The sequence below is a fragment of the Betta splendens genome, chromosome 17 (assembly GCF_900634795.4).
Source record: "Betta splendens chromosome 17, fBetSpl5.4, whole genome shotgun sequence".
In the NCBI taxonomy this organism is placed as follows: Eukaryota; Metazoa; Chordata; class Actinopteri; order Anabantiformes; family Osphronemidae; genus Betta; species Betta splendens.
This window is the reverse complement of record NC_040897.2, coordinates 9,809,583-9,834,041: the sequence shown is the minus strand read 5'-3', so window position 1 is coordinate 9,834,041 and position 24,459 is coordinate 9,809,583. Positions and strand designations below refer to the sequence as shown.

The window sequence follows — 24,459 nt, the reverse complement described above, 5'->3', positions numbered from 1 at the left end:
GAATAAAACAATATATATATTCCATTTTCTAAGCAATCAGTGAGGACCAACCTTTAGCAGAGGTGTCAGTCAGGACCAGGTCTTGGTAGCCCTGTTCAATCACTCTGATGGAAAACTCTGGCTTTCCCTCTCCGTCTTCAACAGAACAAATGTAGCGGCAACGACGGTTACCATGACGCATGCTCCAGTAAATGCGACAGGCCTCGTAGCCCACTGGAAAGATGGCTGTCGAGGAATGGAACGTCGCCATCTGCATAGGCATTAGCTGGCCAATTGCATGCAACACCAGGCTGCCAACGCGAAACGTGTAGCCTAACTCAGGCCGTTGCACAGCAATGGCAATCTGACGCACTTCGTCTCTCTGGACATAGACACGCCGGAAGACGGCGAAGCTGCGCAGCTCGTGTTCCAGGGCTTGCCCCGCTGTCCCCCGGGGCCTGTGGGCATGACATAGCATGGTCTTGTCCTTGAAGAAAGTGCACTGAGCTTGCAGAGCACAGGTGAAATGGTAAACGTTGGTGCAGCGCAGACGGTGGCAGCCGCTGGTGGCTCCGGTGTGCTGGCAGTAGGCGCAGCGCACGGTTTGACCGCGGCGAAGCGCAAGCTCCACGTTAATGAGGGCTCCAGCCTGAGTCTCGTAAACTTCGGTCGACCACAGGGCACAGTTCAGGTGGACCCATACGTCGAGATCTAGATTTAGCAGCCTAGCAGGGCCATCAGTAATCCCGTCACCGAACTGGTGGCAGAAACAGCAGCGCCTTTGGTCACGAAGTAAGACAGGAGGGCGCAAGGAGGCCCCAAGTTTCTTGAGCAGCTCATCAATCTTATCCTCATCAGGGAGCTGGGAATTCCCTCTTGGTACCACCACCTGGACCGTCCACTTCCTCCAGCGGAGTCCTTTCTGTCTCTTTCCCTGGTGCCAGCCTTCATGAGACCTCGGCCGGGCTTTTAACTTCACTGTTACTTTGATGGCATCAGACTTCATTTCCATTCTGGGGGTTTCGCTCGCTGTGGGGAATGGGATGGGAGGGGTAGAGGGTGGAGACAGCTTAGGCTGAAGCTGGGCCAGGCAATGAACATCCAGTGATGACATGTTGTTATTGTACTGGTGCTGGATTTTGCAAAGGCTTTCGGTTTGCTCTGAGGCTGGGAGAAGTGACACTGATTCCTGAAAAAGATTAAAAAAGAGTGATGTCCAGCTAAAACCAATTTAGCCATTCGCTGCACGTCAACAGACCTATTGTGTGTGTGTGCGCACAAACCTTTGTGTCGGTGGTTGATCTGGATCGTAATGGTGATGAGGAACAGTAGAGAAGGAAGCAGCTGTGGCTGCAGAAGACAAGGTCCCCTTCAGATTTGAAACGGCTTTCAGATTTGAAACAGCTTTCAGACTCCTAGTCAGAGAAATATGACGGAATTATTATATTAAAAAGAAAATCAAAGCATGACCAACATGCACTGCGAGTTAAGGGTTATGAAACTGAACATCAAAAGCTTCAACTATTAAAAAAAATTTTTAAGTGAAGTCATAGGGCATGCTGTTTAGCCCAGTAATTGATCTGAAATAGATTTAATCACAGCAGGCAGGATTTACATAATCGGACGTTATGTACATTGTTACTGTAGCAGTACTAAATATGTTTGGCCCTTAAGTAAATAATGTGTTACATGCTGACCTAGCTCCTCTGTTGGAAAATCAATAACGAAATGTTCATAGAGTTTTTGGCTGAGGTCAAACACTGGTCTATACAATTCAATACCTTCATGTGTAAAGGAAGGTCCTTGACAGATTTCTGTACTCCATTTCCCAGAACCACAACCTTACAGTTGCAGCACCACTGAGGTTTACATCCAGAGCTGGCAGAGTTCTTCTGGTCAGGTCCAGGAGCTACACCTGAAGCAACACAAATTACATCCCTGAAATGGTTAAAAAGGATATATCCACATATCCACATCCATCCACATCTGTTTGTGACTTAATTCTGTTCACTGTATTTGATATGTAAGACAAAATATCCATTTGTACTATACTGCTATAACAATTTCTCCTTAATTTGGGGTTTCTCCCTTACCTGGGCTATTAGGATGGAAGCGAAAATTATATGCCTGCTGCTGCATCATTCCATGTGCTCCACTGGGTCTCATCATCGGTCCCGGTCGCCCTTGTAGCCCTCCATTGCCACCATGTACAGGGAACAGCATGGGAGGCCGAGGCTCCATGCCGTGAGGTCCCATCCTTGGACCGCACACACCCCTGTCTGGGGTGCTGCTGACCTCATAGCTGTTTGGGATCTTCACGCACAACAGGTCTGAAATGGCTGCCACGACGCCAGGGATGTTCTGCATAAAAACAACAACAACAAAAAACCTTAAGTTGATAAGAGCTAGATCTAATCAGGAATAGTTTGGGCAAAATTGAATTTGTGTGTCATATATTAGTTTTTTCAGTGAAACCGGATAATTAAGTTTTCTTACCTCAGCTGCAGCTTGTCTCAGTGTGATAGCGACAGAGACCAACCCTTGTTTGGAATCATTAGACATGGGGCCAAAGGTCGAACCAAAAAACATTCCAGATGGTTCAGTCTTGATATCTTGCACTTTGATTGCTGACCCTTAAGGTAAAAACAAACAAAAAAAGATATCTATAAATGGCTGACACACTATTGAGACATGAGGAGTCTTACAAATACTGTACAACATTGTGATGTTAAGGTCAACAGGAGACGGTTCTATAAGTTTACCTTTCCCATGAGGTGCAGGAAGCATCGGGAGGACAGGAGACAAACATGGAGAGGGTGGTTCTTCCTTCACCACAGAAAGGTCTGGGTAGCGGCTGATCTCCATGCCAACCACACTCTCGGGGGATGAGGATGGAACAAAACTGTCAGGTGTGTCCCTGTCTTTGCACGGCTCCTGTCCTCGGTTACTATTACCACGTTAAAAGAAAAAAAAAAAGATGTACCAATATCAATATCAGAGTTAATGATGCAGCGTCCATAAAAAAAAAAAAAAACAACAACAACAAAGAAATACTGTTTTTTGTATACCTGAGCTCCTCCTGGTTGTTGTGTGGAGGGGTAGGGAGTGAGGCTGGAACATCTACGGTTTTGGGTCCTTGTGCAATGGCCCGGGCCAACAGATCTTCTTCAGTCCTAAAGGGAACATGCTTTGGGACCAGACCTTTGGAAACTGTATGAAATGAGAGCACAATGTCAGTCTGTATGTACACACAAACACACGCCAAATATTTGATTGATGAAATTAAAAAATAAATAAATAAATTAAAAAAAAAAGAAAAAAAAAAAAAGGTACATCCTCCTGTTTTCTTACCCATGGCAGCTTTGCTTGCCAGTTCCTCTGTTGTCGCAAACCCATTGATCATTTTCTGGCGGTTCACAGGTGGTGGAGTAGGAGGAAGAGAAGCTGGTGGTGTTGGTGGATTGCTCAGATTACTCTGCTGTAGGAATAAACACCAAAGTAAAGCCAGTACAACATGCTACAGACGTGTTCTGTCCTGCCAGCTTCCAACAAAGGTAAGCAGATTCTACCTTATAGGCTAGTTGGGAGTAATAGTCAGAGACTCCATCTAGTGAGGCGCTGCCAAAAGTACCAGACAAGAGATTCTCTCCATTGAGCTGGCCACTGCCATAGGGAGCAAAATGGGCAAAGTTGACCCCAATCAGGGGCTCCATGAGGGGCAGCAGGGAGAGCTGCTGTGTCAGAAGAGAGAAATTAAAACATCAGAACATGACATAACTCTGTGTTTACACATAGACATTAGTCATTACCATTATTAATTATCACCATTAATTTTGTACAGAAAGACGCAAACCTCTGCACAATGTGCCACTTTAATAACAGATAAAAACAGAGCTTTTTTTTTGTAAAATGTTTGCAAATTTTAATTTTATTAAAAATTCAAATTATTAAACTGTAAATGGAGCAGGTGACAATGTTCCAAAATAAATCATACCTGTTTGATTTGCGTCATTACAGTGTCCGTGCCAGAGTGCATCAGTTGCCTCTCATCCCCTTCCTTCTTCCTTTTCTTGTAACGAGAGGCTGGTTTCTCTCCGCCTTTTGGTGCCCTCTTGTTCCTCCCTTTCTTCTTCTCTTGTTCAGGAATCAGTGGTCCAGGAAAGTCAGGGATGCCATCCGAATATGCCTGGAAAAGCCAATCAAGATGCTTTTAAACTTTGAAATTAATTTGGCAATAAGATAGATGATGATAGATTTTCAATCGCTTGATTGCATCTTCTGTGGGTTTCTGTAACACTGTTCCCATTTCAAATACCCATAAAGATTAGATTCTATTTTATGATCAAATGATAAACAGGAAATTGCACATAATGCTATTATTTTTTCCAATGGTAATTAACGTAACTTCCTGACTATAAGCCACTACTCTTACTCTCTCTACTCTTCAGTGTGCTTATGCTACAGGTGTTACGGTACACGGTTTAAAAGGAAGCACCCATATGTGATTGCCACCTTAAAGATGTTGAGACAAAAAGAAATCTTTTAACGAAGTAACTGTGAGGCCGTTTAATTCTGACACTTTAGTGGTTTTAATGCGAAGAAGGCAGCAGTAGATATTGGTCAATTACTTTAGTGGCATGCTGCTGTATTTTTTTTTTAACCAGCCGTGTTACAGGCACTGTTTACCGTATCAGATTAAAAGCTACAAAAATCTTTTTGTGCAAATATCTGACGTGGACACCTGCGGCTTACAGTCAGAGTTCAATTTAAAAAAAAAAGTAGGTGCAGCTTAAAGTCGGGGGTGCGCTTTATAGCCCGGAAATCACAGTATGACTCATTTTAAAACTGACGGCTTTGACTCATACCAATTTAACTATGACGTCCTTCTAAACCCCTGCATGACTCACTTCAGTGATTTTACAGCTAGAAAATGCTGAGGTGGTAATGAATGTAAAGACTGACCCCGTTGCTGTCCAAGGAGCTTTGCCTTAGCAGGGCTTTGCAGTCTGCAGACTCCTCTCCCTCTGAGCGCAGACTCTCCTCTGACCTCTGTTGGGACAACCCATGTGGGGGTGTACTCTTGTTCTTTAGAAGGTGTTTCAGTAGCTCATTGCCAGAATCGCCCTTGTTTGGACTTTGTCCTGCAGTGAAGGGTGAAGCACTGCCTTTGCTTCCCTCCTCCTTCACAGAGCTCATTTCTGAGCCAATGGGCCCTTCTCTTGACCCATGACAATCGTTGGCATCAATCTGCTCAAGCTTGATGTTGCTGAGGATCCTCTCGTGCTCCTGAGCTTGAGCCCTTGCTGTGTCTGATGAAAGACCGGGATGTCCTCCAGAAAGCTGCTTCTCGAGCTCCGAATGACTGGGGGTGGATGATCCCAGTAAGGGCGACCTTGACAAGTCATGCTCTGTGAACAAATGGGTGCTTCTGGTTGGGGTTGAGGAGGTGTCTGAGACACATGGTGTAAGTGGGGCTGTAAGGTCAGAGTGTGGAGTCGAAGGCGTCTTGACTGAATCTGCGTCATCATCTTTTTTCTTTTTGCGGGTTCTTTTCTTTTTTCCCTTTTCATCTGGAATGATGTTGGAATAGAGTTGGATGAGAGACTGTCCTGAGCCTGGAAAGTTAGAAGGCAAAGGTGTTGAATCCCCTCCAAAAGGCGGACCCTCACACGGCATCTGAAGCATTATTCCTGGGCCACTGAACTGACGAGGCCTGGGTTGCCCCTGGGGAAAGTTGGGCGGTTGTAGGGGAAGATTAACAGGCCCCAAACCTGGCCCCATTTCTGGGGGCATCATCCCATTGCCCATCGATGCCCTCCTTTCACCTTGCATAAACGTTCCAGGAGGTGAGCCCATACCATGCTGCATGCCCTGCTGTTGGTGGAACATCGGTCCTAAGGACTGTTGTTGTACAGGGGGTCTCTGAGGCTGCATGAAGTCTTGCGGCAGCTCCGCATTAAAAAATGGCATCTGAGAGAGTGGTGCCATGTTCCCATCAGGTCCCATCATCCCTTGCTGCTCCATTTCCATACGGTGTTTTAGAGCTCGTTGACGTTCAACCTCCTGCATGAGCTGCACCCGCTGCCGCTCCTGCTGCTCCCTCAGCCTCTCCCTCCGTTCCCGCTCCTGGAAGCCTTCACTGAATGGGTTGTTGTCATCAAACTTCACACCACCTGTCTGCATGGGTTTTACACCACCTGGTGGAACTGGTGGCGCTTGGGGTTCTACAGGCATTTGAGAGTGCGGAGGGATGTTACCCATTGGCATCGGATGGGGTTGGCCTGGATTTCCCACAGGTACCTGGGGAGGCATTACTACAGGAATTCCTGGTCCACCCATGGGCATGGGAGCACCTGGATGCCAGCCAGGTGGTGGATTAGGCATACGTGGGGGCACATTTGTCTGGCCAGGATGAAGTGGCATTTGCATCATAGGGTTCATAGGAGGCTGGACCATTGGGGGGCCACTTGGAATCATGCCTGCTGGGCCTGGCATTGGGTGCATCCCAGGCATAATGGGTGTCATGTTGTTCTGCTGCTGTTTCACTCTGTACTCCTCTATGAGTTCAGCATGTTCCTTCTGCTGCTTGCGAATCTGAAAAGGTTACAGGGAAATAAATATTGCTTCTTTTTTTCTTTTTTTAACATGTTAAACAAAACAGTTCTAACAAGGTAAAGCGAATAATTTTACTATAAAACAGAAGCTGTGGAATTTAACTTTCATGTGTGACCAAAGCAACCTGACAGTTTTAGAATCTTTGTTTTCTCTTGCACTGTTCTTTCATGGAGTCAGAGCAGGTTGACAGGTGCCTTGGAGACACAGACTTGTGTGATCTGAATTCTTTGTTCAATATTATTTTTTTGATCTTTTAGATGAAATAATTTAGTATTTACACTAATTATTTTTGCTAAACGTCCTGACACCAACTGCTGCATGTCACTGGAAGTCAACCTGGTTTTGAATACATAGTAATAAAACAACAACTGAATAAATTGTTTTAATAAATGTAAGCATGCAATAAGGTTTGCTGATTCTGTTTTAGTACAATGACGTGTGCAGATGTGAGGGCAAATACAAATTGTGGAGAGCACACAGCCCCCCCATTTTCTCATTTGACTAATAGGGCCAGTGAAAGCACAATGCTTAGGGCAGCCACTGTGTGGAGCAGGGCTAAGTCAGAATTCAGTGGTGGAGCTTGACAGGCTGAGCATTTACCTGCTCCAGTTGTTTCTGCACTACACCCTGCTGCTCTGTGACATGTTTGAGCTGCTCGGCATCCTCCTCAGGGAACTCCCTCCCTGCCTTCTTAGCTGTTCTCTGCTTGGCAGACAGAGCTTTCTTTGACTTCCTGTGAGCGCCAATCTTCTCTTCCAGAAACTTCTGCTGCATTTGAAGTAGTTGCTGAGTCTCCTGGAGCCACTCCTCATACTGAGCCCTCTGAGCATTGTCTGAAGAAAAGAAAAAGGCTATTTTGTTACAAATCTTGACAGAATTAAAAATAAACATCCTTATATTTCTAGGACTGACAGACCTTTAAACTGAAAAGAAAACGCATATACATTATTAGAACACTTACTGCCGAATCCTGGTCCAAAGTTTGGAGGAGTTGGTCTTGGTACTTGTGTTAATTTCCCATCCTGGTAGCAAGAAAGAAAAATATAAAATATGCCAGATAATTGGTCAAATGCAGAAAATGCAAATCTCCCAAGGGGATCAATAAAGTATGTCTTAATATTGTTCTAAACAACATTTGAACAGATTATTGGGTCTGTTACCTGTCCGACAACTTGAGGAGGAAGTGGTGTACTTTCAGGACATGGTGGTGCAGGTACAGATGGAAATCTGTAATAGCACAGCATCACAGACATGCATAAGTTTATTAATTTAACAACAGTAGCTACTGTACACATGTCAAATACCTGCTCATTTATCAGGTTGGGTTTATGGTTTTTACCACCAAAACCAACACCTAGATTCTCACTATAATACATTTTGTAGTCAAGAATATCTATCTTTTACCTATTCATGACCATTGGTGCCATTCCCATGTTGTTCTGAACCATGACTTTGTTAATGCCTTTCAGGGCGACCATTTTCGCTTTCATGATGGGATCAGTGATGGCATCAAAATCTGCAAATGTCAGAAATTGTGACTTTGTAAGTAAAATCAACTTCAACATATAATGGCGTATAAAAAGCTGTGGCCTCAATAATTTACCAATGTTGGGGAAAAAGGAGTCGCTGGAACGCTGTCGTATCATGGCTTGCATTTGCCTCTGCTGCTGTTGCTCCTGCCTCTCCTGGTCTAGGAGGTCCTGCAATAGAAGTGGCTGTTCCTCTAGCAAAAGAGGACGGTGTTGCTGGTTGTGCTGACCCATTGCCTGATTTAAAGCCGCCTGCTGGGCCAGAGTGCTCTCGTCCATTCCAGAGGTTAGCCCCATCAGTTGGTCTGCCCCAAAGTTGGTCAGAGCAGTTTCTCCCGCAGTGGTGGCATCAGGTATGGTTTGATTTATTGCGAGTCCAGAGCTATGCTGAGGGTCAGTAGCTCGGTTCTGCTGGGGCATGGGGTTTCCTCCTTGACTGACAGATTCAATGACTGGATTTAATGACTGTTCTTCAGGCTGCTGCTTAATGAGTAAACTAGACAGGACAGGGGTGGAGTCAGGGATCACTCCCTGCTGGTTTGAGGTTAAGGTGTTTCCAGTGGCTTGCTGCTCCCCTACTTCAGGCATTTTCTGGCAGTCTTTGACCTCCATTTTAATTTCTGGCCTATGTGTAGTAGAAACAGATGCCTGATTTCCAGGGACTTCCAGTTTGATTTGAGCTGAAGACTGCTCCCCTGAGGCCCCTGGGTTGGTACTGGATGAGGCCTCACCTCCTAAGCTTTTATTGATGTCAACGTTATCTGTATTGTCATCTATTGGATCACTGAGATCAAGTTCCTCATTAAATATGTCTTTCTTGATATCATCTAAGTCTGGGTCTGTATAAGCAATTATGTCAAATTTACCAGATGTTAGGAAGTCATCTAGGTGTAGGTCATTTGTCTCTAGGTCCAAGTCTTTGCCATCTTCAGGATCCAAATTAAGGTTTTCCAAGTCAGCATCCACCAAGTCTTTCACTTCCACATCCTCAAGATCTTTGACTGCTGATTCTTCTGCATCCAGTTTTTCCTCAACTGGTTCATTGTTGGCCAGTGTCACAGACTGCCCAGCAGGGGGTGCAGTCAGGATCATTGGTACTTCCATGTTGTGGGTTTGATTTGAGGCAGGCTGACTCATGGATCTCATCAAGGGAGACTGTTTGAGTGTGTTGTTTCCTGACATTTGGACTTGCTGATGAAGATTGTCCATGCTGGCAGATAGTTGTACATGCCCAGTCTGGCTCGTCATTGGGTCTACCATCCTAGGCCCCTGGTTTAAAGGGAACCTGGAATTGTGTGCCCCTGGAAAGCCTGCTGGCCTTTGACCCTGCAAGTTGGGATCCATGTTCCCTCCTTGTATGGCATCTGGGAGAAATGGCATACGTGGCCTATTTTCTGCTGTTCTGTGTCGCAGTTCAATAAAGGGCTGGCCCATTATATTGTGCTGCTGCACTGGCATACCACGTGGTGGGAAGTGCTGGGGCATCCCCACTGGGTTGGTTCCTATATTTTTTGCCATTTCAGCTGACATGCAGCGTCTCATTTGAGGAGGGATATCCTGCATTGGGTGTTGCCCCCGGGGAAAGAACTCTTGGGAACCATGAGGTCCTACCACCCCAGGTGGAAAAGCAAACCTAAAAACAAGATAAACACATATAACTAAAAAAGAGGAAAGATATGCATAGAATTGAGATAAGCCATGTGAAAAGTTAAACATTATCTAAAAACTAAGGTGGAATAAAACCCATTATAACAAAACAAACCTTGGTCCCTGATGTCTCAAATTAGGATCTACAGGATGTGGGCCCCTGGGAATTTGTCCCTCATTAGGAAAAGGGACACGCTGATCTCCTGGAAAAGGTCCAGCAAACCTTGCTGGCCCTCTCATGGGTACTTGTCCAGGATAAGGTGGGGGAGGTCGGTTGAACATCTCCCCCTGTTGCCCAGGGCCCTCTTGGAGCCAGGGTCGTGGTGTTCCTGGGGTTATATTGCCTGCAGGCTCCTGGGGACCCCTCTCCTGTCGACTGGCACTCCTCTGTTGCTGCTGTTTAAGAATTAGTTCTCTAATTCGTTGTCGCTATGAAACACAGACACAAAACATTAATTATTTTTAAAAATGAGTATGCTGCCATAAATAAACGCGTGTCAGTTTAGTTTGGGTTATTTACTATAAAAAGCTAATGTTTATGCAGATGCAAAAATGTAACTAGTAATGTATTATTATAAATGAATGAAGTCTATGCCACTACTGTACTTTACCTGTCTGAGTCTTTCTTCGCTCTCAACAAGAGCAACGCCTTGGGCCTCAGAGGATACACTAGGCATCTGTAAGTTATTAGACAATTGTCCTGAGTCTTGAGGAACAGTTGTGTTGCCACCTACATCTTTCATTTCAATTTTCTCTGTGGACTGTAAGCGTGGGGTTATGGGGGCTTGTTCAAATGGGTCATGACAAGGTGTCTGGCTCGGTCTTCTAGAGGGTGATTGAATGAATCCATCTTCAGACACACTTGGGTGTTTTGGTGTTTGTGAGCCTGGATGAGGGTAAGAATCCTGAAGTCTGGCCTGGGGTGGGGAGAAAGGATCCTGGTTTAACATTGGCCCTGGCCTTGGAGCTTGTCTGCTTAGCCCATCAGGCCGTGGGGTCCCAGGAGGCTGGATGTAAGGATCATTTAGCATTGGTCTAGGTCCCCCAGGTGAAGAAAACATGTCACTGGTCCCAGGTCTTGATGCCACAGGTGTACTACTAAATGGTTCCATTGGACCTCTCTGATTACCTGGTGATTTGGAAAAACGTTCTCCCACTTGGGGCCGTGGAGTGCCTGGCGGCTGTGCATAAGGGTCCAATGAGTGGGAAGGTGACATTCTCTGTCCTGGGTGCGGCTGATGAGTAAACTGGTTAATTCCACTTGGGCGTGGAGTGGAAGGAGCTTGTGAATATGGATCAGATGATGGGCTGGGGATATTCGCTGGCTGGCCGTAGTTGTCGTGTGGACGTGGGGTGCCAGGTGGTCGAGCATAGGGTTCAAAAAATGGACGAGGTTGAGCACCAGGCTCATTTATGGCTCGCTGGATGCCTGCAGACTGAGAAAAGTGATCAGCAGGAGGCTTGGGGGGCTGGGCAAAAGGATCATATGTAAAATGGTCGGGCCTTGGAGTGGAAGGTGCATGAGCATAAGGATTTCTAGACATTTGAGTCATTGTTGGAGGCTGAGCAAATGAGTGCCCCTGAGGATGTTGTTGACCCATTCTAGGAGGACTGGTGAAGCTGTCATTGCAAGACGGTCTTGGTGTATGAGGAGGCTGAGCATATGGGTCACTCTGCTGATTCTGGGAAAACCTGTCAGCAGGATGTGGACCTGGTCGGCTGAAGGAATCCTGAGCCTGAGGAGGTGGCATAGGTGTTTTAAACAAAGGAACTGAGCCAGACTCATTACTTCCAGGAATTGGTGTTAGTAAAGGTCTTGAGTAAGGATCAGACAAGATCATTCTGTTTTGGGTCATTCGTTGATAGGCCTCATTTCTTATCATTGGCCTTGAGAAGGTATCTCTACTTGGAGAACCCATTGGGGGCCTTCCCTGAGCAGCCTGACTGGCCCTGGGAGGACCCATGGGCTTCAAAAAAGGGTCAATTTCCCCTGTCGGTCTTGGTGTGTCAGGAGGTTTGGCATAAGGGTCACTGCTCACAGATGTTGGAGAGCCAAATGAATCGTAGGCAGGGGAAGGCCTACCCCTGTCCTGCTGATCCATCAACAAGGTGGGTGATTTGCCAGATTCTACAGCCATTCTGCGACATGTATTCGGCCCAAGAGTTGGTGGTCTTGGGGTCCCAACCATCTTGGCATATGGGTCCCATGGAGAGGAGGGTCTAGATCCAGAGGAGCCTGGTGAGAACACCTGTGGGGACTGAGGCTGGGAGGAAGGGCCAGATGGAGGTGGAGGAGGAGGTCTTAAGAAAACATCCTCTGGAGGACCTGCAGTGGGTGTCCCTGGCAGTTGTGGCCGGGCAAAGCCTTCTTTAGAGTTGAGCTGCTGCATGGGGGACATGCTGCCATTGCCCGGCTGGGAGGCAGGGCTCTGGGTACCACTGCTGTTTCCTTCTCCCTCTGACTGGCTGTTGGTCGGCTGCTGCTGTTGCTGTTGCTGCTGGAGTTGTTCATTCTTAACTTGCTCTAGTTTCTGAGTGGCTTCAATTTTGGCTTGCTGTTTGCTTTTCTGCCTCATTTGCTGTTGGAAAAGCACAATGTAAAGCTGGATTAGACACCAAAAGGTATACAACAAATATCAGCCTCATGCCAAAAATTAACTGGAACTACTAACCACCAATGTCATCAGGGTTAATGTGGAGGATAGTGTAGTTGTTTATGGAGCTTTACTAAACAACCACTTCTTAGCTGTCTTAAAACTATGTGGGCCTGCCCCTGCATTCGCTGACTTCATTGCATACACTCTTACCTGTCTAAACTTCCACTCTTGTTCATGCTCTGACTCTTTTGGTTTCAAAGGGTCTTTAAACAGCAGTTCTGTGTCTAGTGGTATGTTGGGATCAAACACCTCAGGGGGCTGTTGCTGTGGATGGTGCCTCTTCACAGTCTCATTCGACATCTGGACTTTGTTGATGCGCAGGGCTGCTCGGTTATCTCTTGCCTTTTGCTAAACAGCAAAGGAACCACAGGAAACAAAAAACATGTCAAACATTTTACATACTTCAAAAACAAAGGACTGTAGTACAACAGATGTTAACCTTGATTCTGGCAAAGTGATTCCTTTATTTGGTTTGAGCAATGTATAAAAAATATTGTAATTTTCATTCTTTTGTAAATACTGTACTATACGTAAATGCTAATGTGTATCCCGTTTTAAGGGTCATCCAGTTACGGCAAATGTTTGATTGCTGCTTCCTCATAGTTATGATATAAAAGAAAAAGTACTGTAACTAACTAGCCAGTGAGAAATATCATAAAAAAATATATACTAAAATGGACTAAACTAAAAGGGAAAAAAGTTTTTAATCAAGACAAGCTCTTTGCTTGTGCAGAATAAAATTACATCCAGCAGTTTCAAACAGTAGAGACTATAGTGAGTTCTGACACTGAACAGGGCTTCCTGTGTTAATTGGTTCATCTGTAAATAGGAGGATTTTTAATTGCACTGGCAAAAAGCAAGAGGCCAGATGCAGCACAGGAGTCTGGATTCTTCACACTAATGTCTGTGCAACTAGTGTATGCAGCTTGATGTCTGGCCTAAAATCATAATTGAAGACAACAAGCAAACTCAGCAGTATAAGTGATCTTACCACATATGGGGCCCTGTCTTGAGAACTAGCTTTCCTCCACAATTTAGCAATTTGCTTTACTCTTGTAGACCAGTCTGAAAGAACAAGAGGAGCAGTTGTCATGCCAACAGTCTTACAGCGCAAGGAATTTTTCTACTGTGAGACTAGAACAGTGAAGTATGTGCACTCACACAATACGTAAGATATGAGCAGAAATAAAGGCAATGGCAAAACAAAGAAATTACTATCTAATGGGAAAAAACAAACATAAATGCTCAACAGGCATAGACAAACCTGGGTATTCTTCTTTGAGGTTGGGAAAATTCACATTGGTATACAGGACGGGTGCGACAGTTGCTAGCTCTCCAAGTGTTTCCTCCTTCTCCCACTTGAGTGTACTCCTTTGGGCATTTGACATGGCTTCAGTCTCCCCATCAGGCAGAGGGCCAGGGGGTGTAGGGCCGGGACCATGGGCAGGGGAGGGCCATGGACCAACTGCCTCTCTTGGCATTTGATTAAACGTTCTATCATACAACAAAGAAAAACAAATCAATTTGATCAAACACGTCAATTTGTCAAGTAAGTGTAAAAAAGAAAAAAAGCATTTTAAGACTTACAGTTAAAAATCTAACGTAAAATATTACCTTGGATTGTCAGTGAAAGGCATACGGTTGAGGGGAGGGAAATTATCTGGGATGCAGGGCCCTGCACCTGGATTTGTAGGGAAGCGTTGGTTAGGTCCCATCATACCATTTATCATTGGCATCCTTGGAAACATGGGGTTCCCTACACACACGATTTAAAAGGTTTAGATGCATGAAATTTAAAAACTTAAGTCAAATGTTAGCTAGGTGATGGTGTACCTGTATTGGGGTGTGGCATGCTAGTCCCAGGTGTGGCAGGGAGGGGCCCTGGACCCTGGGGGTGAGGCACCTGTGGTGGTGGAGGTGGTTGGCTTGTGCTGGGGCTGAGAACTGCTGTGAAGAGATCTTCTACATCCTTACCCTCCAGCTCTGGAAAACAAAGTTAACGTGCAGATATACATTTTCAATACGTGACATGTCTTTATTAGGAGAGACGATAGATTTTTAGAATTGAACTAAATGAAAGCTTTCAGTACTTCAAAAACATGAAATTACAAACCTGGAATTTTGTAAAGCTTGCTGAGAATTGATTCTGAAACAACAAACAAAAATAAAAGATAATTACTCCTCATGTATGACAACACGGCTGAAAGTGTTTAGATGTATGATCTCCCACACTGACCATCAGTGACCATCTTGTCCAACTCTGGGCTGAGAATCCCATCTAGGGGTTCCTCTGGGAGGGTTCGAGGTGTCCTCCGGCCAGCCTGAGACTGGGGCACCACTGGAGAGTTGTCTGCCAGGGGCCCAATATCCAGACCAGCTGTGGAAACACACATGGACATACAAAAACTAATCACAACCTGCACACAGGTGCAAACACAAAGCAGCCATCCAAGAACGTGATCACCAATATATAGTTAAAGTCCAAACAGGTTTATTATGAACAGCCTGTGGAATGTAATCAAATCTGAAAAGTATGTGTTTCAAACTCCTTGGGGTTCCTGTGTGTGTTTCAACACGGTTTTGGAAACTGAAGAGACAGAGAGCTCACACTAATTCTTATTAAAAACAAACAAAACACTTGGACGTCTGTGATAAGGAAAATACAGCCTTGACCCATCAATGGGTGAAAAACAAGCAGGGTGTTGGTACTAAGACAATAGACTTGAGGACTACCGATTTAAGGTCTTTCAACGTATTAATTGTCTCTAAACAAGGAAAATGTACTGTAGATTGAATTTAAAATACATCTTAATTAGGCTGAAAATAGTTTTATGAAGAATGAAGAACTGTGTTTTTATTATGATTATCCAGCCTGAGAAGCAAAAACATTCACTGTCCTCAGGACCTGAAAGAGAATTTGCCCAAGCCTCCTGCTATATGAATAATTTGTTTCTAAACTGGTTGTTTCTCTGCTGTTGAAGTCTTCAATTAGGCAGCAAAAAGATCACTCTCCTGAAACAGTTTAGGAGGAGTACAACCAAGACTTGGACACCATACATTTATAGTGGGTTAGGTAACCACTAAGCAGTTCATGAGTGTTAAAACAATCTGAAATGGCTGAAGCAACCTATTTACTCACTGGCCACATTTTCTAATGTACACCTGTACAACGGTGTACTCCAACACAGCAGGTCTGCCATTAATTCCACTTTAAAACGTTATCGTTCCTCAGTGGGTAGTGGGATTGTACTGGAGTGAATTTGGTGCTCATAATGTTCTGGGACCCCTCATTTATATATCTGTGAATATTCAAAACAATAAAAACACTTCATAATATACCGTATTTTTATACAACAGCTTTTTAAACTGGAGCTGCTGTAGTGGACTGTATTCAGTTGTACAGTTGTAAAGTGGCCAAGGAGTGTTTACATGCACAGTGAAACAGAAACCCACAGTAAGAGAGGAGGAATGCACCAAAGCAAGGGATTAGGAGGCCATAGCACCCTTACCAAACGGAGGAGGAGAGCTGTCAACCTGGAAGGGGCAAAAATCAAGACCTACAAGAACCCAAAACCAGATAAAATGAGTGAAAAATTAGTGAAGACAGAACAAGCACAACACGCTTCAGACAATGCAAACATACAAAAGAAAAAGAACAAAAATTTACTCAAAGACTTTGTTAAAGAATGTGGTGAAAGCAAACATAAACCTGCTGTCTGAGGAAATTTCTGATCCGGGAAGAAAAGACTTTGTAAACCCACAGCTAGGTTACTACTAATAAAATCTTGCCGCTGTGACTACTTGTGAGATTTATGACGCACCAGAGTCACTGCTTGACTTTCCCAGCATTCCCAAGATGTCTGCATCAGTGTTCAGAACATCAGAAAGATCAACTAATGGTTCCTCAGATGTCTCTGTAGATGAGGAAAAAAAAGTAATAAACAATAAAAACAATAAATAATAAACAATATATAATAATATAATAAACAAATAATAAGACAAACAAAAAAAACACAAGAGTCGCAAATCATAACTGATGGTGATGTTGAATGAACATTAGTGCGATTTGAAACCAAAGAATCTGATCTGGATTAAACTACGATATGTATACAGACATTTCGTTTTTTTTGAGACTATGGAGTCTACAGTCTTTTACAATTGTCGTTCATTTGGCCCCTTACTATTGTGTGAAAATAAAAAAAATACTTCAGCATACTTTTTTTCTTTGCAAACTGAGTTCACCAAGCATGAAATTCTTTAGCTGTTTCTCCAAGAACATAACATTTTCTGTATCGTTTTTAAAAAAAGAGGAATTCCATTATTGTGTGAAGGTCACCATTGTCAAGGGTAAATTGTTTTGGTTCATCAAACAAATGAAACTACAAAAGTTAGTTTTTCTTGGTAGAAAGTCAGTTTGTCTTACAGTAACTGTGGCTGTCGATGGAAATCATTGGCCATCTGTACAATAAAAGTGGTGGGCAAGACACTGAACCCCAAGCTGCCCCTGATGTTTCAAGCGAGCTCCGGTGCATGGCAGCTGCTGGCATCAGTGTGTGAATGTGAGTGTTAATGAGTAGTAGTGTAAAGCGCTATATAAGTATGTATGAGATCTTTTAACCACTGAGTAGGACTTTTATATAGCTAACTACAGTATTTATTTGACTATGTTTTTCCAATATTTGTGTTAAAAGTAAAAATTCAAACACATTTTCAGATTTAATATTTAATAAGTCAAGTCAGATGCCCCCCCCACCCCCAAGATAACAAGCAGTAAACCAGAGGTCAACATCTTGGAATGAGACCACAAGCAGAGACTTGTTACTGTACCTGTTTGCCCTCATGGTCAACACGATGAATAGAACGTTTTTATGCATGCATTAAATCCCCATTGATGGCAAGCGTCATTTGGATTCAGACATAAGCTATATATATTTAAAGTTTAGTCCTGTTGCTATTTGGTGTCAGGCCTGGGACATTTTGTTTTCACAACCCATCATTTCGGTGTGTACAGGAAGTATGTGGCATTTGATTTAAATTGAGAGGAAGCTCGAGACTGAGCGGGTGAGACAGAGCAAATTTGAAAACAGAAACAGTAACTCTGATGTATGAACACCAGCCGAACACCAACACATTGCTTCATGTCTTTCCTGCTACTAGACTACTGAAGTACTTCATATACATACGTGCTGTTGGTCTGGTTGGAAGAGATGCTGATGATGCACTGAGCAGAGGGTCTGATGACGACTCTAGGAAGCTGGTGGTGGGCTTCCTCTCCCCTTGACTTTGTCCATCTTCCATTAAGCCTGACTCAGCCCCCTGATGCCGGCTCTGCTTACTTTTGTCCAGCAGGTCTTTTCCAAAAAATGCCTCCTGAACACACCAAAACAAAACCCAGGTTACACCCATGTTTACAGCCTTTGGTTATCTTTTGTGACATCCTTAAAAAACATATCATGTCAAACATAAATTTAGTGCATATTAAACAACCCTTGAGGACAGACTAAACTGATACAGATGAGCTCCCACACCAACAGTCATGCTGCTCCTGACCTCACATTTGTCAGCACCTACCATCCCCAACCACTTATACCCACAAGTCATCTGCTATCCTCAATGACATGTAAGTGCAGCTCCCTGCTGTACCCAAGACATTAAAAATCCAACATGTTACGGTGTCTATAATTAATGAAATTCGCTCCACTGTGTTAAACCTTTAGGTCAGTCTGAATACTCCCCACTTCCCCCCACTGTGGTGAGATAAAGAGCAGCACTGACAGCTGCTGGTGGCTTAATGCACATCGCATAACTATGTTTTGGTGAACACAAGGTGACACTGAGATACTAGCTAGAGACAAGGAGCCTTGAAGTCATCTTCAGTTAAGATTTTGGATGTCAATTCACGAGCCAGACAGAAGCCATTTAAAGAGCACTGTCAGAGATGAGCATCCTCTACTGTGAGCTCCTTGAGGCTGTTCCTCTTTCAAAAAAAAAAAAAAAAAAAAGAAGCTCACAGAAGGGGCACTGTGGCCCAAAGTTCTGTAAGTGGTTTCCAGGCAATGTACTTTGGGTTCCCAACCTTCCCACGGGTGAGATAAAACACATTTTCGGAAGATATGGCATGACAAGACCAGTAAATCCGTGCAACGGTGCAAGACTTGCATAACCGTTAAACAAAATCAGATGCGATATTGACTTTTTAAACTCATATTTAGAAATGTGCATTATTAAAAACATAATATCTATGTTGATTAACCGTGCTGACTGTTATTAAAGCACTATATCTTATTAAATATAAAATAAGGGTTTCTTATATTCTTATATGCTATGAATATAATATTTTTATTAATGGAAGCAGACCTGCAAGTAGGTGGGAAAAGCCTCCTCTAGTTTGGTTTTCTTCTTTCTGTATCGTTTCTTTATTTTTTCTGGAACCTCTGGTCCGGGAGGTGTCTCATCCACAGGAGTATCAGGTAGTGCTTCTGTCCATCCTGCAACGAAGAAAACAGAAACATCAGAATCAACTCCTCTATTGCAGAAGTAGCTAAAAACTAATACATCTCATAATGAAAATGTACAGTAATATGTTGATACATAATTGATGCACAAACCTTCATCTTTGCCAACAGGATTCTCTGACACTGAGCCAGAGGAATCCTTTCTACAGAGAGAACGCTTGGCTTTGCCTGGACCTTGGCCTGGACGGCTCCTCTGGCGAACCATAAACCCTCCAATACCTTGCAATAAAAAATATTATGATAATTAAACATCAAAAATATCCCTTTGATATCACAGGTCATAAACTACAGTTTTAATTAGTCCCCATAAATTGGTTGCATTTAAGCATTAAAACTCTGATCTACAGGGGGCTCTGTGTAGTGTCTGAGGCCCTGAGATGGCAGCGCTTTGCTACAGCTACAACATCGGCCTGTACTGCTCCATTTTATGCTTCAGAGGAGCTGTCTCCTGCAATCAGGTGCCCTACCCGGCCGATACGGTTTCCTCTTCCTCTTCTTGCCGCCATCGGCCCCCTTGGAGTCGTCTTCTGCCGGCTCTCGCTCCAGGCTCGAGTCCGACTTCCCTTCACAATCTAGGAGTTCTGCCTCTGCAAGTGCAAGAGATCAATGATGATTGACAGCCCAAAGGCAGAGAACACCCCAGCCAAGCCTCTCAACACTGTGCCAGGTCAGTCCACTTAGCAGCAAGACATTAGCCTGATTGCAATTAAGTTCACCAGTTCATTCCCAGAGTCAGAGGTAAATATTTATATTAATATTCCAAGTCAGTATTTTATTAAACCTCCAAAAAACAAAAACCTACCTCTGTTGTCCTCCATGTCTTCATCGCGGCAGTGTTCTGTAAGAGGGTCCACAGGAGCCTGAAGAACCGCAACACTGTTCTGGTTAATGATCTTTAACTTCAGCTTCGGCTTTGGTTTCCTCCGCCGTGAGGCTGTAGCAGACAAGCTCTGGAGCTGGCAAAGACCCGACTCTGTTAGACAAACACCATCCTGGGTATATGTCCTTGACAGATCTGAAAAAAGTGGAGACAAAAGAAGAAGCCATAATAAGCACACAGGCTGGTCAAATTATGGTTTTTATTTTGACCAATGAACTAACCTTCTCTAGCCTTTGTGAAAATCTGCGTCATAACCATAGGCTCAATGGTGTCCCTGTCCTTGGTCACAGCTGCAGGAGCACAGGAAACAAAAAACGTATTTAAAAAAAAAAAAAAAAAAAAAAAAACAACACAGAAGTGTGTTCACTCTGCAGAGTACACACACCCACACGCATGCACGCACGAACGCACGCATGAAGAAAAAGAGTAATCACTGCTCCCACCTTTAGTTGTCTTAAAAGCTCTGCACATTGTGCAGTCAAAGCTGCTGTCTGCAGCTTTTTCTACATCCTCATCTGAATGGAGACCCTGACATGAGGCGTGAAACCATCTGTAGATAGTAGAAGAGACATTTAAATTAATTAATTAATACATTCTCAAAAGGCCCCTTTCTTGACCTGACAGCTTCCACAAAAACACTGCGCACCTGTCACATTGTCGGCACTGCACAATGACTGTGCCTTCGCTGTAGTCCACGAGGCAGATGGGGCATGTTGCAAGGCTTGCACAGGGGGCGCACTGAGTGTAATTATTCTGCCAGTCACACCTTAGACCTGGAGTGGTGGCACCACACTGGGTACAGGACACACACCTGCAGGAGACGGGGACAACAGAGGTCACTCGACCAGGGTTACTTTAACAGTGGGAACTAACTGACTAATGAGCGGTGGCTACTCAGTGGGTCAGACGCTTTTATTTTATCAATTAGGAAACTGATTAAGTGCTATAAGAACAGAAAAGATATTCACCATATGAAAAGTATAGTAGTAGAGATACTTCTAGTTTGAATCTAATTTTGATGCAGGGACTACTAGGTGTTATACCATTTGCACTTCCAGCTGTCCTTGGGGACATTCTGCAGTGGAGGGTCCAGGCAGTAGGTGTGATAGCTGATGTCACAGTCGTCGCACAGCAGCAAGCGGCCAGGATCCGTAGCCTGGCCACACGCCTCACACACTGTACACTCCAGACAACGCCAGCCTTTACTCAGCACCACCTTCGTGATCTGTCAAAGTAAGGAGACATTTATATGCAGCGATGATATTTTGGCTACGAACACTATATTTATGAAGTACAGACATAACACTAGCAACCTTAATGCCAACACAGAATGGATGGTAGCACTGGCCACACTGAGCACAGGCTAAAAGCCGTCCCTCTGCACCAAGGCCGAAACTTCCACATACCACACACATGTCCTAAAAAGGAACACAGACATTAGTCATTCCATATTACCAAGACACAAAGAACAAGTCTCCTTAATGACCATAGCAGAGTCTGATTAACAGCAAATATGTTTTGCATATGCGCTTGATGCCAGTGGCTGTACAACACCGTTTCTGTTGCCAATCATGTGAGCCGTTTCTATCAGTCATTCGGGGGCAGGTGCCTGGATAGCGGCGCCTCAACTGTGTGGTGAGTTTATTTTGAGGTAGTCTGTAACCCTGTTACCGTCTCAACCTGCTCACTTCAAAGTTTCAGTCATGGCTGGAACATTATTTTTAAGAAAGGAGGTGAGAAACCACAACATTTCCTGTGTTATGCTATGTAATCAGCATTTCCTGCAGACAGTTGGCAGCATCTCTAATGGTATTTAGGCACAGATTTCCTATTGAGCCAAGTCAATGCAGAAATCCCCAGATGAGGATTTAAAATATAATACATTAGCCACACTAGTAGAAGTGTGTCATCACCCCCAACCCCGTCCAAAACAAAAATACACACCTGTTTTAGCGTGAAATTGTCATTGCTTGAGAATATGACTACTGTGTTGTGCATGGCATTCTCCTCCTCTTCCTTCAGTGGGTATGGTGTTTCTATTGTGGTGATCTGCCACAAAAATATTAATACAATAATCACACAGTGATCTGTAACAGGCTGATGAGTTGATTTGAGGAACTGTCCAATGATTACAAAAAAAAAAATTAAACCACGAGTTAACTTTGCAATTAACATTAACGCGGCTTATAAAACGCCATCAATGCCATTAGCTGGAGGGAAAACAAACAATCATTTGCATATAGTGCAGTATTACAGTTTATAGGGCCTACCCCAGGGTTAATGCTGGGGCTCACTCCGTTCTTGCCTCTGGCTCTGCCACGTCCAGTTCTACCTGACAGACCAGACCCCCTGGGCCGCCTCCTCCCAGGAAAGCCCGACCCGCGACCCTGTAGCGTGGAGACAAAAACCAGATCACGAAATATCCACAGTAACAGACAGTTGTGTCGGCTGTTTCCAAAAGTCCTTTTCTCTGTTCCACAAGATCGTTGAAGTCGCAACTGGCTAAATAGACCAAATATAGTGTGTGTGTTGTGAAGAACTTTACACCACTCACACTTTAAAATGTCTTCCAAACGATCACCCGGTGTTAAAGTTGAGAACGCCTCTAATCTGTTACTGTTCTGGTAATGCAGGTTCTGAAAGGAGGACTCTGCCTAATCATGACGATCAACCGCAAGTCTAATTGAACCAGCACCTGCCTCAAATCCCTTCCATCCATGAACACTGTAGGATAGCATTCAAACTAGACCGGATGCAGGTCACATTACCCTTACCAAGGTTGTAGCGCAACACCTGTAACCGTGGCAACCACCCAGTTGTTTGGATGAAATAAATTATGAAAAAAAAATGTAAGTGAAGAAAGCATAATTTCACAAAGACATTCATGTATCATTACTGAAATACTTTGTAGGCTGTGGAATCTCAACAGCAAACAGGCAGCAACCCAGCAGCAGCCTTATCTTTCAGTTACACTTCATAAAGTTTCTAAATGTCTTTCTCACACTGTGAGATCGTGGTAATTGTTAGTGTAGGCTGCAAAATTCATGGCAGTGACATTCAGGAACACTCGAGGAGTGTGCGTCACTCGGGTAAACGGGGGCTAACAGGGGGCAGCTGCCGCCCTGCTGTCTCTGGTGAGCCATGGTATTTACCACTCTGATGCTCCAGCCGGGGCTGCCAGAAGACTGCCTCGTCTTTGGGATGTCCCACCCCTCTGGCTGGTCTGGTGACCAGGACAAGGGGGAGCTCACACTGCTATGAGGGCTCCATGCACCCTAAGGTAAGGAGGGGCGGGTGAGAGAGTGAGAGAGAGGGAGGGAGGAGGGCGACAAAATGCAGCAACTTAAAAACAAAGCCAGCGTAGAAACAAAACATACAAAGAAAGATGTTAGAGAGATGTGGTGAGCTTCTGATGTGGGTATTAGGGAGCTATTCAACGCATACTGCATCTATGAAGAGGATGAGGAAGAATCAGATGCGCTCAAACAGTTTAGTTGAGTTGCTTTATACGTTTATAGCCATCCTTAGTTTTCCATGCATATAAGTTAGCCCTTCATATGCCTAACAGACGCTGTTAGTTGTGTTGCACACAGCAGAATTTGCCAGGGCATCGTACGGCAGGAAAAAGATGCCCTGCAAGTTCTCGCCGTCATCATGCCAGGCTGCCAAACCAGGGGGAATTGCATCAGCACACAGAGCAACAAGGCATACTGCACTGAGGAGAACGTTAACGTTTCTGAAATGGATTAGATTTCCCCGGGCTTTGGGTAACAAATTAGTTTGAGCCACATAATGTTTATTTAGGAGATGGGATGTATCTGAGGGGGTGGGGGGGGGGGGGGGGGGGGGGTGGGGGGGGGGGGTGGGGGGGCACATTTTGCCAACTAAACTGATCTACACTCACATCATTCATAATATATTATAGCCATGGGTGGGGGATTCGGTTCTTTTCTTGTCTCAGACTCTTTGTCGTTGTCATTAAGTGATAGTCTATTACTCTTCCTTTGATTTAATGACACTAGAACTTTCATTTAGGAAGGAGACAAATGTAGAAAAACAACTCAATTGTGACATATGGAGACAGCTTTGGCAAGTTGATGACTGCTTATGCTTAATGTGACAATGTGGTATGTTTTAAAAGGTGGACATGGAATGAACAGAGGCTGATGGCAGTGCAGCAGAGGTAGAATCAGATGAGGACTGCCAAAAAAACCCATTAAAAAAAGAAACACTCCCCAAAAAAATTCCTTATCAAGACAATTACAATTTTAACTAGAGGTCTGCATGAGCAGACAAACTTGTCAGAATATTACTCAGCACACCGGCCACTTGATAAGCAAAAATTAAAAGCGTAGGTGAGAGAACCATAGCAGCTGCTTCACCAAAATGATTGTAGTGCGAGGACACAGGGTCCATGACTTCAAATACACATAGTTTCCATATAAACATCAAATGAGAACACAGATTATTAGCTTCTACCCAATAGCGTTGAGGTACCACGCTTCCAGACCATACAGTCCATGTCTCTTTTGCAAAGAAGTGAACAAAAACAGGTTTAAGCATGTGCTTGCGTTCAGCTCAGGAGCCATATTCAAACCCTTCAGACAAATCTGGATAATCAATATCTTGTTCATCTG

At 44.2% G+C, this 24,459-nt stretch overlaps 1 protein-coding gene across 8 annotated transcripts in view; it reads right to left on the bottom strand.

Moving 5' to 3' along the window:
• Positions 1-24,459, bottom strand: part of kmt2cb (lysine (K)-specific methyltransferase 2Cb) — a 48,021-nt gene that overhangs the window by 3,544 nt on the left and 20,018 nt on the right. Inside the window, exons 15-54 of one of the 8 annotated variants that reach the window (XM_029132714.3) lie at positions 22,975-23,097; positions 22,093-22,209; positions 21,767-21,871; positions 21,136-21,240; positions 20,866-21,047; positions 20,469-20,633; positions 20,266-20,372; positions 20,044-20,112; positions 19,745-19,957; positions 19,410-19,529; positions 19,036-19,161; positions 18,785-18,915; positions 17,611-17,797; positions 16,249-16,341; positions 15,937-15,984; positions 14,664-14,804; positions 14,541-14,573; positions 14,261-14,410; positions 14,042-14,183; positions 13,692-13,921; positions 13,419-13,492; positions 12,578-12,775; positions 10,382-12,349; positions 9,886-10,199; positions 8,198-9,756; positions 7,999-8,110; positions 7,755-7,821; positions 7,556-7,616; positions 7,195-7,427; positions 4,942-6,573; positions 3,974-4,165; positions 3,549-3,713; positions 3,331-3,457; positions 3,048-3,189; positions 2,742-2,926; positions 2,476-2,612; positions 2,073-2,340; positions 1,761-1,894; positions 1,263-1,394; positions 52-1,168 (exon numbers count right to left, since the gene is read on the bottom strand). In XM_029132714.3, the coding sequence (XP_028988547.1) occupies positions 52-1,168; positions 1,263-1,394; positions 1,761-1,894; positions 2,073-2,340; positions 2,476-2,612; positions 2,742-2,926; positions 3,048-3,189; positions 3,331-3,457; positions 3,549-3,713; positions 3,974-4,165; positions 4,942-6,573; positions 7,195-7,427; positions 7,556-7,616; positions 7,755-7,821; positions 7,999-8,110; positions 8,198-9,756; positions 9,886-10,199; positions 10,382-12,349; positions 12,578-12,775; positions 13,419-13,492; positions 13,692-13,921; positions 14,042-14,183; positions 14,261-14,410; positions 14,541-14,573; positions 14,664-14,804; positions 15,937-15,984; positions 16,249-16,341; positions 17,611-17,797; positions 18,785-18,915; positions 19,036-19,161; positions 19,410-19,529; positions 19,745-19,957; positions 20,044-20,112; positions 20,266-20,372; positions 20,469-20,633; positions 20,866-21,047; positions 21,136-21,240; positions 21,767-21,871; positions 22,093-22,209; positions 22,975-23,097 (11,404 nt within the window). The remainder of the gene's footprint in view (positions 1-51; positions 1,169-1,262; positions 1,395-1,760; positions 1,895-2,072; positions 2,341-2,475; positions 2,613-2,741; positions 2,927-3,047; positions 3,190-3,330; positions 3,458-3,548; positions 3,714-3,973; positions 4,166-4,941; positions 6,574-7,194; positions 7,428-7,555; positions 7,617-7,754; positions 7,822-7,998; positions 8,111-8,197; positions 9,757-9,885; positions 10,200-10,381; positions 12,350-12,577; positions 12,776-13,418; positions 13,493-13,691; positions 13,922-14,041; positions 14,184-14,260; positions 14,411-14,540; positions 14,574-14,663; positions 14,805-15,936; positions 15,985-16,248; positions 16,342-17,610; positions 17,798-18,784; positions 18,916-19,035; positions 19,162-19,409; positions 19,530-19,744; positions 19,958-20,043; positions 20,113-20,265; positions 20,373-20,468; positions 20,634-20,865; positions 21,048-21,135; positions 21,241-21,766; positions 21,872-22,092; positions 22,210-22,974; positions 23,098-24,459) is intronic. The other 7 variants (XM_029132715.3, XM_029132719.3, XM_055503552.1 and 4 more) reach the window with 7 other exon arrangements.